At 39.6% G+C, this 14406-nt stretch overlaps 1 protein-coding gene and 3 non-coding genes across 5 annotated transcripts in view; 3 read left to right on the top strand and 1 right to left on the bottom strand.

The window, feature by feature from the left end:
- The window catches only part of pard3aa (par-3 family cell polarity regulator alpha, a), a 338263-nt gene that overhangs the window by 293281 nt on the left and 30576 nt on the right, over positions 1–14406 (bottom strand). For both annotated transcript variants that reach the window (XM_062379666.1, XM_062379667.1), the window contains exon 2: positions 4416–4517. In XM_062379666.1, the coding sequence (XP_062235650.1) occupies positions 4416–4517 (102 nt within the window). The remainder of the gene's footprint in view (positions 1–4415; positions 4518–14406) is intronic.
- On the top strand, positions 606–677 carry trnaw-cca (transfer RNA tryptophan (anticodon CCA)). The gene has a single exon. It is a non-coding gene; the product is annotated as a tRNA-Trp (tRNA).
- trnaw-cca (transfer RNA tryptophan (anticodon CCA)) lies at positions 3199–3270 on the top strand. The gene has a single exon. It is a non-coding gene; the product is annotated as a tRNA-Trp (tRNA).
- Positions 8286–8357, top strand: trnaw-cca (transfer RNA tryptophan (anticodon CCA)). The gene has a single exon. It is a non-coding gene; the product is annotated as a tRNA-Trp (tRNA).

Genomic DNA, 14406 nt, shown 5'->3' with positions numbered 1-14406 from the left:
AAAACAGTTGCACATTTTGTTTATGAAATAGCTCATCATGGCCTAAAGGTGAGTGGTTAGTCAATCCTGTTCAGACAGTAGCACTGATCCTTCCAGCAACCTGTAAACACGTCTTTTACTTTGTTTTGGGTAGAAGAGTTTTACTTGTTGAAACCATAGTTTGACATTGAGTTGAGATCATTATTTTGTTTTCCCCTACAATTTAAAATTGTGATCAGACTTGATGAAATGGTTTGATCTGAAAGTTTTATCATCTCAATTGTGATATTATCTTGGCCGATGGCTGTTGTGACTAATGTTGCAGAAATAATCTAAACTGTAATCTACCTCAGTTGATTCTCTTTGGTGCCAGGGAAGTAACTTCACAATGGCGAGGTGTTTTCCAAAAGCTGCGGTAACAACTGTGTATGCTGCTAAACTACAGCTGCACAGGCAGACATTCACAGGATATGATAGTTTGCATGGAACAGGGCCTGAACAAAGCAAATCTGGATAACTAAATTTTATTTTAATCTCAGGGAAAGACTGGAAGACAAATGGGTGGAATAGGTCTGCTCTGCCATGATGATGATTTGTTGTAGGTCAAAGAACCAGCTAAAGTGTGAGACCTCGTGGCGCAACGGTAGCGCGTCTGACTCCAGATCAGAAGGTTGCGTGTTCAAATCATGTCGGGGTCAGTGTATTTTGGGTTGAAGAGGAACACAAACACTCCAAATAGAATTTGAATGAACCTGTGCCATCATCTGTGTAAATCAGTCAGTGCACTGTGAACACAGTATGCTAATAATGTGTGAATACAACAGTGTACATCATGTCTGGCTACGAATGTAAGGTAAATTAAACCGTTTGAAGTTGATACTTTTGTATCATTTTTTTTAGTGCACCATGCAGAACCCAATAGTACACAGCTTGTTGCATTACTTGTCAGCATATGGACGCTCACAAAACAGCAAGTGTGAGTTTAAGCAAATTGAGACAAAAGAGTTTGTCTCACATGTGTGGGGATGAAACTGATAACATGTGGATCAACTACACAAGTACAGCAAACTCTCTCAGCTCAATAACAGCTCAACAATGACTTAACAATATATAAATGGCGCTTCTTGATTACTGCTGAATAATGCGACACCAATGGATCCTTGAAATGCTTTTGAAATTACCGTATTAACCGTGACAAGATATTGTGTCGGCTGAATCTATTTTCACTTCACATTATGTAATAACTGCATTAGGTCAAGCACAGGCCCCGAAAATGTGTGGTAAAAGTGTGTGACGATTCCGAAACTGAGACAGAAACCTGTGATACAAAGATATGAACCGCCCCTGGTAGAGAATCTTCACACTCCCCCTGTGGAAGCACTACTGCATGATCATTACAATAAAAGCCATATGTCGTCCTTCATGGGTTAAAATGATCAGGCCAGGATAAACTGATTGGATGCTGTTGTGCCTGTTGGTAGATTAGATAGTAAAACATGGATGTAGGCAGTAACTGATTCAAAGAACTGGACAGACTGGATTTACTACTACAACTATATACACATAAAAAAGGCAAACACCCACACTCTGAGATAACAAGCAGAGACAGATGGCTGCTCCACTGGTGTAAAGTGAACTGTTCAAGTCAATATTCAGCTGAGCTGCCATTCACTGCAACTCTCAGAAGTTTTACTACAGTTGATCTGTCTCGTAACCAGAGGGTTTCTTTTTTCTTTTTTTACACTGACTGTTATTGTTGAGGGTTTGTTACGTATAAGGTACAAAATCGAAGTAGAATAAGCTTTTAAAAGGCAATATACAACTACAATTAAATAAAAGACTATTATTGGGCCTCTTCTTTGGTCTAACAAGAATGTTAAATGTTATCAGAGGAATGGAACTAAATACTCTGATAAGAAATGTAATGAGGCCAGACAACCACATGGAGGAGCAGGTATTCACAGCATCAGATGGATAAAATGAAAATGAGAAAATATATTAGGCCTACATGTATGTGTCAGATTGCAGTTTTCATTTAGATTATTTCCTTCCTTATTTTATTTATTCCTTCCTTCCTATTTATTTATTTATAGTGCTTCCTTTCTTCCTTTCTATGCCTTCCTTCCCATTTCCTACTTCATTCCTTCCTTTCTTTCCCCAAACGATCACAGAAGAAAGATGATGAGAGCAGATGATGATTTTTTTTTTTTAAATGAGACGAGAGAAAGTGTTTCAGACAGCAGGTGCTAAACAATTGCTCTCACCACTGATCCCACCTGGTGCGTAACCATGGCACCTACCATACAGGCATCATAAGGTGTGTGGATGCACATGCAAGCATACGAAGCCAGAGAGCATCTATAATTTTCAACCATGCAGACCAACAGGTCAAATCAACACACAGCTCAGTGAACTGCTCCAAATCTCAGAGCTGTGCTGTTCAGTGTGAAAACACAAACAGGATATGTTTTCAGATTTCACAAGATCACAGCAGCACGCCTAAGACATCAGACATCAGGAGATAGGAACGAAGATGGCACTTTCATTTCAAACCTGAACGTTACATCACCACTTTCAGGAATACATTATGATGAAGCTTAGTTATCTGTGACGTGATGACACCACTGTGGACAAATGATCCATGTCAAACCTGTCAATCAGGATTCACTACAGTGTACAAAAGATTGGAATAAAAAAGCTGTCTGTTAAATTCTATCGACATCTTTGTGTTCATTTGAGGATTTTTGTTAACGTGGATATCTGTTACTCAGAGAGACAGGAAGATGATAGCAGTTGGGATAGTTTTGCTCTGTACGCCGTATGACGTCAACCTCAAATCATTATATTTCTTTCCCTACAATATAAAACTGTGCTCAGACTTGATGCAATGTTTTGATCTGGCAGTTTAATCAGCTCAATTGTGATATTATCTTGGCCGTTGGTTATTTTGACTGATGCTTCAAGAATGTGTAACAATGAAATCTACCTAGCTCCCTGCTTATCTCACTACTACAACGGAAGTAACTTCTTAAAAGCAAGACAATGGTGAGGTGCTTGCCTGTAAGTTCCAAAAACAACAGTGTATGCTGCTAAACCACAGCTGTACAGGCCCGAACTGTGCAAATCTGACTATGTTATAATCAGAATAAAAGACAGGAATAGTTCGGCTCTGTAACCAATGTAATGACGGGTAAGGTCAGAGAATATGCACAGGTGTGAGACCTCGTGGCGCAACGGTAGCGCGTCTGACTCCAGATCAGAAGGTTGCGTGTTCAAATCACGTCGAGGTCAGTGTCTTTTCATGTAGCGAGGACAAAACACAACCCTAATGAAATGACATCCATTGAACCTGTGCTGTACGTGAAGCAGTGTGTGTTGACACATATCCACCATGGTTGGTGTACACTCACAAGAAAAGACCACTGCAAAAAGGGACCTTCATTTTTTTGTGCTTGTACAACTTGTTCCTTTTAAATTTGTGGATTTTTAAAAATCATTTAAAGTTAGCAGCCATGTTTTCATTCACTGTGGAGTAAATTGGAGCAAACAGCACTCTGTCAGCCACCTTTCGCTTCATTGAACTGGTTCAAATAATCATTTAAACCATTTCCCACTTACACAGACACAAAGAGGGGGTACAGCTCATTAACTGGCCCAACATTAAAGCTGCAGAGCAGGTGACTCAGGTGTAGTCAACACTGTTCTCATGGGAAGGATGCAGTGGGACTATGGGTAATCGTTTCCAGCTGCTCTAGTGGGTGGGGGTGGGCTGTGTGGCATCACGCTGTTTTCTTTTTTGCCCACACACTCTTAAACTCGCAAACTTTTAAACAGGCACACACTTCAAAGTGAACACAGCAGAAAACACTGTATCACTCTACCTTCCACAGATATGAAAGCTGTGGAGCGATGCCAACAGGTTGCAGTGATTAAACAGAGAAAATTGTGGTGTGGTGTGCAGTAGCAGCTTAATGTTTTGTAATGTCATAGTAATCACGAGACCGTTAAAGCAGGCAGGTGTAATCATGAGCTCATGCAGTGAAGCTCTCTGTAGTGCTGCCAGAGATGTACCTCAAAGATGTAGAGGTCGAATACTAGAGCATGATGAAAAAAGTTTAGTGTTATTAAACCCTTGTGACAAAGAAATGTAATTGAGGCTTGTTATTTTACAGTTCAACCATGAATTTTTAAATGTAAAAGAAAACACAGATACAGCAAATATATAGAATTTGAATTCTAAAATGAACACCAATACCAATATGTCTGTGAAAGGCTTCCATCAGCTGATATTATGACAAACTCATAAGTCAATCGGGCTGTATCAGATGCCATCAAAGGTGCTTTTCACAAAAGAAAAGCGGAACAGAAAGAGACTGGAGAACAGACAAATACCACTTCTCTCCATTTTACAAACACACACACAGACTTTGACTCACCCTGTCTTTGTCATCCACCACGTCACACAACATATCATCCAGGTCCAAAATGCCCCCATCTCCATGTTCCAACCTGTGGACCTGCACCCAGTAGCTGACATCCTGGATGAAGAAAAAACAGAGAGAGGTTAATACACTAGTCATCAGTTCATGTTTAATTGCGCCATATGGACTTACAGCCTTATATAGGTAAACATGAAACCGTTACCAGGCCAAAGGAATGAGCAGCTTGTGTTTCCTTAAGAATCAGCTGATATAATCACAATGTGCTCCATGTAATGATCCAGTCAGCTGGCACACAGAGGCTCTGACATGGCTCTGGATTTACATCATGATGGCAGTTATGAAATATTTTAATCCCCTGCTGGACGACCTGCAAAATGAGCATATGGCTCAAACCTTTGTCCATGTGGGAGCAAGAGAGGAATAGATGTGTCCAATAATGTAAAATGTCTCTCTTATTGTTTCCCTGCCAAAGTATAATCGATTGTAAAATTAAAAATTCTTTGTCTGGAAATATATTTTGAGAGGGAAATTATCAGATGTTCAAAGCATCTATAGGACATTTAGTAAATTCCTGTTAAAAAACAGTCAAATATTCCATGGATTTTGGATATAAACCAATAAAAAGTCTAATTATCTTCATTTGTCCTCTTCCATGGGCTTTAGTACTGAGGCATGATGGCCCATTCAGACAGCAGGGTAAAGAGCAACCAATCAGCTCAGTGACTGTCCTTCCTCATTCGCCATGTGAGGGAAGAATCTCCTTACTCTTTTGTCTCTATTTTGTTCTCACTCCATTTCTTGCCTCCATTTCTTTGCCTCCAAACTGAGCTGTCTTCGGGTCCGTGGTCAAATGCCTTCATGCACGGCTCTGTTGTACTGAGCTCCATTGTGGTTCACCAGGCAAAATGGTCCAACTAATGAGGGGAATGACTGTGTGGTATTTTCCTTCCTTCTGAGGTTAGTCAGAGGGAAAAGATGGCAAGTTTATCAGGGAGCATTCTCAAAAGACAAGAGAAGAAGACGGAGAGAAACGGTGATATTAGCAGTTGTATTACTAAACAATGAGAGAACAATGCAACATTTTGGTCATGATAGAACGATAAAGAGAGTTGTACAGCTTTTTGACTGAGAAGCAAAGCTTGAAAGCATTCCAACCTGAGGGGAAAATGCTTTTTATTCTGCATCTGCACTATAACATCACTACAAAACACGCTTAAACCCCAGAAGAAGAGCCAGCATAATTGTACCATCTCTGGAAATCATTACAAACCACAAACTGACCCTGTGTATCAAACAGGGGGAACATTCAAATGTTCAAATGCTAACTCGCTCCATGTCTGTTTTGCATTGTCAACCAGACTTGATCCTCAGATGGATTAAAAGAAACAAAACATGATTCTGAGAGAAGCTCAGACACAAAACATAATCCCAGATTCACCCTGGTGATGGAAGGAAGGTGTTTGATTTTGACAAATAGATAAACCTTAAATATAAATGACGTAGAGGGCTTATGTCAATATCTCCCAAAGACCAAAAGCAACGCTGCACAATTGCCAGTTTAAGGGTCATCATCATGGGAGTATTGGCAGAGAATTCCTCACTGACTGGAAGAGGGATGGAGTTTGTGTTTTGGGGGATCATTTCTTAATACTTTGGTGTAAATACTTTTATAACTAATGCACACACACGACAATTTTTTTTTTCTTCTAATAGATAAGTAAGACTTCCGAGGAAGATACAGCTGGTCATGTTAGCTCGTCAGCTCACAAAAATCCCCATGGTCAAATACTTTGGTTTGCCTCCTTTTAAGAATCATTCATCTTTGTCTGCAATTCTAAAGCCCTGTACGATATAAAGCTCAAAACATCACTATACGTGTAGCTTAGCTTTCTACAGCGATTCTCTTGAACTATGTCATTATTGTCACATAGATCTTGGAAGATCATACATGATTAATATCTGGTAGAGGCTTGGAAACACTCCGAGTTTGGCAGTTGCTTGAGAGCAACCAAAAGTGTTCACTGTTCATCCATCATATTTGGCTCATACTGTATGGGCTTAATGAAATGTTGAACACATACCAGTAGAAAAAGGACTAAATAGCAACAGGGGGAGCAGAACCTCCCAACAAAGAGTGCATTGTGACAGAGTCGTTTACATTACTTTGCTATACAGTACAGTAAGGGTGGAAGGGGAGGACAGCAGTTGATAGTGTCAGTTTCTTAAAATCTTTCCTTCCACTTGATTCAACATGTTACACAAGAATCTCTTACATTTATCATCTCTGACTTTTCATTAACTCTGTAACTGCATTCTCAAGAACTAAAGTTTTTATTTTCTCATACACGGTTTCAAACACAAAATCTGAAATCACATCCCCGCAGCATGTTTACATTTCTGTTCAAGCAAAATTAGGTTGGACACATAGACTAGTTTGAATAGAGCAAACTTTCTTTTGAGTCTGTTTCCAGAGTCTTCAATGTATTATTTCATCGAGAAGGGGTCAAAAACCACCAACACAGCTTTGATACAGAATTTGAGCCAAGCATGTCTGGGGAAATCTCTCCACCACACTGCAAGTCATCTTCCACACAGGAAGAAGAACCTGTAGAAACGAGTCCAACCTGAGTTGATATGTGATTCTCACCAATCTAAAGTTACATGTGTTTCGTGAAACTTTTCACCCCAATGATGAATTTAAAGTTGAATTCCAATGTCAGGTACAAAGTGTTTGAAAGGCTCGTCACAATGCACATCTCTAAATGACGCCTTCCACAGCGTTTCAGCATATCATCATGGATCTAGGATTACGATGCACATAGTCTCACAGTCAGTGGGATTTCCATGTCACGATAAACCACGGGCTGCCAGCTACGAGTATAAAACATAAAACATGATACTTGACAGGTACCGCAAAATACTGTGAGTACTTGAGAACTTTGTAACCACTACAATCTCATTAAGATATTATTACAATAATGTCATTACATAACTAATGTTTTTTTTCTATTAATGTCACTCAAGTAAAGAGCAGATACATTTCACTATAAAGTGCAAATGGAAGTAGCTTGAAGAAGCATTGTCAAATGCAACAAAACAGGTCAGGCTGGGTTTTACTTTAATGAGTTACTTTGCATAGGGAGCAGAAAACCCTCAAGGGGGAGTAGAGTATGTAAATAACATGTGAAACTGAAGAGCATTTCAATTATTTATAAAGAATATGGCTGAAGTAGCCGGAAGGATTAACATGCAGTTACAGAATAATCCTTGCCATGTTGACACTAACAGATCTGCAGGTTTTAAATAAACAACTTTTGTGTTCAGCAGAGTAAATATGAGTAAACATGCATCGTGTGCCAGTGAGTATTGTCCACTGGTCTTATAGCTGCTGCCCCAGTGACCTGTTTAGTCACATGTGAGCTTTACTCATGCATTCAACACTGAGTGAGCGACATACCAGCACCCGTCTGATCAGGTATCCGCTTATCTGATCCAGTGTAGAAGGTGAGATAGAACATACAGGGAGTTGTTTTCTGTGCCATTCACACATAATAACAAATACACACACACACACACACACACACACACACACACTTGCGACATAAGCCCAGACAATAGCTCTCCTCACCCCGTTACCAGAGTCTTTGTACCAGGGTGGGTTGCCTGTTTCTGTCAAAGACCACACAAAGACTGGTGCCCCAGAGGAAACTGGGAGCGGGAGGAGGGTGATAAAAAGAGAGTGTGGGTGAGAGAGAGAGTACATGTGCCTGTGTGTGTGTTTTACGATCGCTGCGTTATCCCCTGCAAGTGCTTCTATTCCCACAGGGGTAATCTGAGTGGCTCGATGGACTCCCCAGCTGTCAGGATCTCGTGGCGCAACGGTAGCGCGTCTGACTCCAGATCAGAAGGTTGCGTGTTCAAATCACGTCGGGATCAAAACATTTTAATATTCAGGGGAACCTCACTGCAGCCACATACTTTTACTCAGTCCAAGCTAGTCATATAAACAGACTTAGACAGTGGATTACCTTTCTATGACACATGATTAAATGAAGGAAAAAGACAAATGACAGTCACATATGTGGGTCTTAGTAAAGATAACACACAGACATGTTTCCCATGAATAAGCCTTGGGGAATGTCAAGCATTTGGAGATGATTGTAAAACGATAATAGAGTTTTACAAATTAAAGCATAAGCAGCAGCAGTTTTACAGCACAGATCAAATGTGACCTTGTCTCTTATCTTGATAAAATGGTATAAATAAGCTCTGTTGTGTAAACTGAATAAGTGATAAATGCGATAAGTATGCAAGCAGATGACAAATGAAGAGTCATGCAGATGAACCATTCTCTAATCACTGTTTTAAAGGCCCACATTGAAGTCTGATTTAATCTGTGCAGTTAAAGGAGGAAATACATAAATGTAGAATTTCTAGGTTTTCTATATATTAAGATACATTCAGATCAACATGGTGCGATCAAAAGGTTTACTTTGCTTCCAAACAGAATGCAGCAGGGTTTATCTGCATGCAGCAGATGTGAGCAGCAACACCCATGAATCAGTATTCTGTTTAACGTTGTGAGCAGGAGTGCAGTATGGAGGATCAGGAACATTATGACCTGTGCTACATCACTTGCATGTGTACATTTGAAATTTTGCCAAATTTGAGCTGAGTACAAACATTTAAATCTGAGTCAGACTCACATCCAGGATCATCACTGGTAAGAGGTGCATCTATGGCTGTGAACCAGACACTGAACAGAAATTTCCACAGTGGAAGAACCTGCAGTATCTGAACCTAAGAGGGTGCATCTGGTCAGGAGTGTGACCTAGAGCACACTCATCATTCTGTTAGGACATTCACAGAGGAACTGTGGCATGACGGCAACTTGTTGACTTGTGTTGTGATGATGTGTGAGGGAGCAGTCATAACATTTTTTATTTTTTTTAAGATATGTTTATTTATACCAAACACATGCACAGACATGCACAACACACTCATGCAATGGTAGGTAAATTTAACCTCTGCATTTAATCCATCTGTGTGCAGGACACACAGAGCAGTGAGCGACCATGTACGGCGCTCAGGGAGCTCGGGGAGCCGATGTTGGGGGAGTAAGGTGCCTTGCTCAGGGGCACTAGACAGGGTAGGGAGAATCTTGGATTTTTGGACAGATCAATCCAGGTTCGTCTTTTGTTGTCTCTCTGTGGAGTCGAACCGGAGACGAACCAGGGACCTTCTCTGCCCATAGTCCAAGTTTCTGCCACTAGACCACCGCCTCACCGCCTTGCTGGTTACTTTTAGAGAGATGTGTTTTGGATAATGCGAAATTAATTAAGGGTTTATGTTAAAGTGGCTTTTGTTGGGTTGTCTATATCCTTTAAGTGATGAGATGATCCAAACACCAAAAAGGTCCCAAAGAGAAGACTCAAATCTCCAGACTTTCACCGCCTGAGCAGAGAGCTTAGAGATCACCATTAGTTTATGACCTCTGACCTTTAGCAGCACAGACCCCACTATGAATCATCAGCTCAACCCAGTGGCTCAACCTCTCAACCTCCCACTTTTAGTTTTCACTCGGCAGCACATAATGACTGTGATTTGGGGAGTGTATTTTTTCTTCTGTGAGTCAGAAACAAAAGTGTCACAGCTGCCACACACACACTTGCGCACACACACACACACACACACACACACACACACACACACACACAGACAGTCCCTGGCTCCTTATATTTGCCAATATCCTATTAGGAGACAAGTCAAACAAATGCACAATAGAAGATTTGGTCAGTGGCAGGCTACTGCTTCTACCACTGTGAGGTCACACGTAGTGTAGCTTAAGCACTAACACAAAAAAACCTTCATCATTTAAAAATACTTTGTATTTAATTTGTTGTTCATTAGTCCTTATACATTAAATCAGCAAAGTCATTACATGATAAAGTTGTTTTGTTATTCAGGCATAATAATTAACATCACTGATAAATTATCAATCGACCTAATCAGGGCTGAGCATGGGAGTGTGTAGGTTACTTACGCAAACGTACTGCATACTCACATTAACACATATCCTATCTACTCTGTCCCTTCTGAATATGTGTTGTGTACCTACATTTAATTTGAGTACTATTTTATGCAATCTTTATGTTGACAACAGGGATAAGGGAAAAACAGAATTTAAATCTAGTCTATAAAGTTGACTTTGACCATGACAGGAGCAACAGCAGCTGGAGAATTTGCCTCAATAAAAAACAGATAAAAGCCTTAAATAAAGATTATTGACTGTAGAAATGTCCTATAAAAGCAAATACAAATTGAGGAATTAAGGTATCATTAAGGTATCATATATAAGGTATAGTCATACAGCCCTTGACAGGATTTCCATATACTGACAATTTTAATCCATACTAATTACTGGTTATTTATAAAAAGCTTGTTAAAACGTTGGTTATAGAGCATCACGCGATGGACACTGTGCTGGATTATCCACCTTTTTTATCCCTGGTTAAGATTTTAATCTTACACACCAACACTCTTGCAAACAAGACCAGTTTGCTGGTTGACATTATACATCTTGTCTCAACAGTAGATGCTTTTCCAGTTTAGTTTATTGCCCTAGGTTTGTTGAATCCCAGTAAAATAGACTAAATGTCCCTTCTGGGCATTACTATTGTTTCCTAGTAGAACATCATAGGTCGGTAATGTGCATAAAGTAAAGTCTGACTGTGTGTACTAGCACTATTGATGCCCTGCACACCAAAACAACCACAGTACAACACTGAGAGAGACATGACACCTTGAGTCACACATAGAGTAACAACACCCTGATGCACATACACAGGAGCACAGTACTCATCGGACCCAAATAACTTATACTGGAGACTCAAAAGTCTTAATGACCTTAATGTTGTACTGTAACTTAGTTAATAGATATTCCTGAGGCAAAGTAAAACATCATACTGGTACAAAGCTGAAATAATTTTTTTCCTTTATTTGAGGTAAATATGTAAGATAAATTCCTTTCAAATTAATTCAACAATGTCACGTTTTAACTTTCAGATTTTATAGACATTGTTGTAATATGAGGTCTTCTAAATTTAAATAATAAGCTGAATGAATGTCGTGCTGATATTATTTGTGTTTTAAATACATTTTAAATGAAGTCACTTAAGAACTATTTAAATAAATTAAACTGGATTTACAGTGATATTTTGACACAACTGAGAAATACAGTACAGATTTAGAGTTAGATGAGCATAATTAGTGTCTCCACAATACCTCACTCCATTAAAGGACCCAGACTTGTTAAAAGACAGTAATTACTGTTTTTTCAATACAGTCGTACTATTTTTAGAACCAAGATTATCTAAGGTACCACAAGAACAAAATGGAAACAAGCTAAAGTTCCCACATAACTGGTGAAAACCTTCCTTTGTAATAAGAAACATAAGTCAACTACCAGATTAATGGCTCTGTAAAATGTATATGTTTGCAGTGCAGGCACATATGAAAGGATAAAACGATATATTTATTTTGGCCAACAGTTTACTTCTTCCCGCCCAGTGCATTACAGCACAGTGGCAGTACTGGTACGAGAGAGGTTAGTGAGGGTTCGAGCTGGTAATTCAGGCCAGCCTTTCAAACACAGAGCCAATGCAGCAGCGTCGTGACCTCGAAACCCTCCAAATATCTGCCACACCTACAAACCCTGAGATAGATCAGAGACGACAAGATGCCAATTCTCTGGAGTCTAAAGCTGCCACAGAGAACATCCTGTCAAAGCCACGGCCCATGTTTACAAAATTGACACCTGATTTTCCAAGCTTTGAGATTTATCACCAGTTTTATGCTTGGATAAACCTCTGATGTCATTTTCCCGCCGTGTGATCTGCTTGAGTATGGGATTTAAAGTCCCTAAACCATGTTTCTCCAAGACTACAACTCCACATATCACCCCTCATGATAAGTAGAATGTGGAAAGCTAAACATCTGGTCTGGTTCAAAAAGAAAGCAGGCCGCAGTATGTGTGTGTATGTGTGTGTGTGTGTATGTGTGAATGGATATATGTGTGTATGTGTGTGTCCTCACAGGCCAGACAAGCTGCCTCACAGCTCAGCGTGAGCTTGAACCACTGCTGTGATGAAGGTTTCACCAACAAACTATAACAGACATTATCACATGAGGATCTCATTGAGCAGATTTCATAATGATTCATCATTAAGCCAATTAGAGAGTAAAACGTCGGAAAGGATTTGTGAGAGATTAAGAAGAATGACAGATACAAAAATAAAACATAACAATACTGTCATGTCTCTGGACTTTAAACTCTTGGATATAGAGTTCTGATGATGGACTCTTTAAGTTATTTGACTTGTACCTGTGTGTCCTTGTTTTCAGATTTGGGTTCATTCAGTGTTTCATTCTGTTTCAGTCTGGGTTTCATTCTGTTTCCTGTTTTATTTTGAAATTCTGATCATGTTTCTGTTCCTTTTACTTCCTGCATTTGTATTTCCCTCCAGTTGTGTTGCCTGATTGTCCTGTGCCACCTGTCTGTAGTTTGTCATCAGTTCAGTTTGTATTTAAGTCAAATCCTCAGTTCAGTCTTTGTCGAGGTGCCTGTTCAGTTACAGTCTTCGTCGCTGCCAGTTTTATCTCTGGTGTTCTTAGGTTGTTTTTTACTGCATTATTTTTTCTCCAGTACAGTTTGAGTTTTGCTTTTGTTTCCTGCTGGGGCTGCACCCTGTTTTGTGTTTTTTGAATAAATTTAGTTCATTGGACCTGCCTCCTGCCTTGCTCCTACATTTTGAGTCCATCTGCTCTCTACACAAACCCTGAAAAATACAGCAGTGTGCAGTACGACAGAAACAAAAAGGAACATCTGTTAGTGGATTTTAAAGGTTTTTTTTTAAGAATAATAATGAAAAATCCGAATGGAGTTGACAGAAAACAATTAAATGCATTAATTTATAATTGATAAAAATGTAAGTGACTGTAATAATGCATGATGGCAGTTATAGTAACGTTTTAATGAGTCACTTACAAACAAGCACATAGATTAGGGATGAGCCACAAGCTGTAGTCAAATCTCAGTGTGATATACACCAACAACTAGCATGTTGGCCTATATCTCAAAATCATGTTTGCTACTATATGTTTATTAGCAACCTGTGCAGTCCCACACATTTACACATACACACACACACATGTACTCCTTATGCACATTTAGTCTCTTGGATCTGTAACTTTTTGGAATATGGGACGTGCAAAGGAATATGCATGATCTGTCAAATTGCATGCACTCCTGAAGAAAAAACATCCCAGACTTGAAGAAAGTCTATGAATTGTTCTGTAATATGGAAATGGATAAATGGCTTTTTTACGGCAAAAAAAGTATAAATCTGAATGAATAGGTGCAACTATTCTTTCTCAGATGCTAATCTTGGGTTAACAGGAGACTGTTCTGTCATAGACCCTGACCTTTGACCTCCTCTGTATAGGAGAAAGCAAGAAGACAGTTTCCTTAAGGGCCAATAATAAAGAGTATATCTGTCAGCTTCAAACACTTATCTTTAGAAATCAACTGACAGAGAGTGAAGGTGTCATGTTACTGAAAGGGCAGTTTTCTGAGACCCTGAGGGCGACGTCCCATCCAGGCCATCTGCTCAGCCTGAGACTGGGAAGAGGAACAGTCAGATTTGGTGCCGATGTGAAATATCAGCATGAGATGGCTATAAATTATCATGACGTAAAGAACAAGTAACTTTCATGGTCTGTGTGTCATTTTTTGGCAGGCTTTCATGCACGGAAGACTTACAGAAGCGCAGACATGCTAGTGCAAATAGGCAACAATAAAGAATTATAAAAGACTATGACAGACCATTGACAATCAGTGTGCGGTTGGGCCAAAATAGTTGTCTCTGAACTCGACTTGAAATTAGCTTCGCCCGACCTGAACATGACAGGCATCCTGTTTTTTGTG

This window comes from Platichthys flesus, chromosome 21 (assembly GCF_949316205.1).
Source record: "Platichthys flesus chromosome 21, fPlaFle2.1, whole genome shotgun sequence".
NCBI classification, from domain to species: domain Eukaryota; kingdom Metazoa; phylum Chordata; class Actinopteri; order Pleuronectiformes; family Pleuronectidae; genus Platichthys; species Platichthys flesus.
This window is presented reverse-complemented; position numbering and strand designations above follow the sequence as displayed.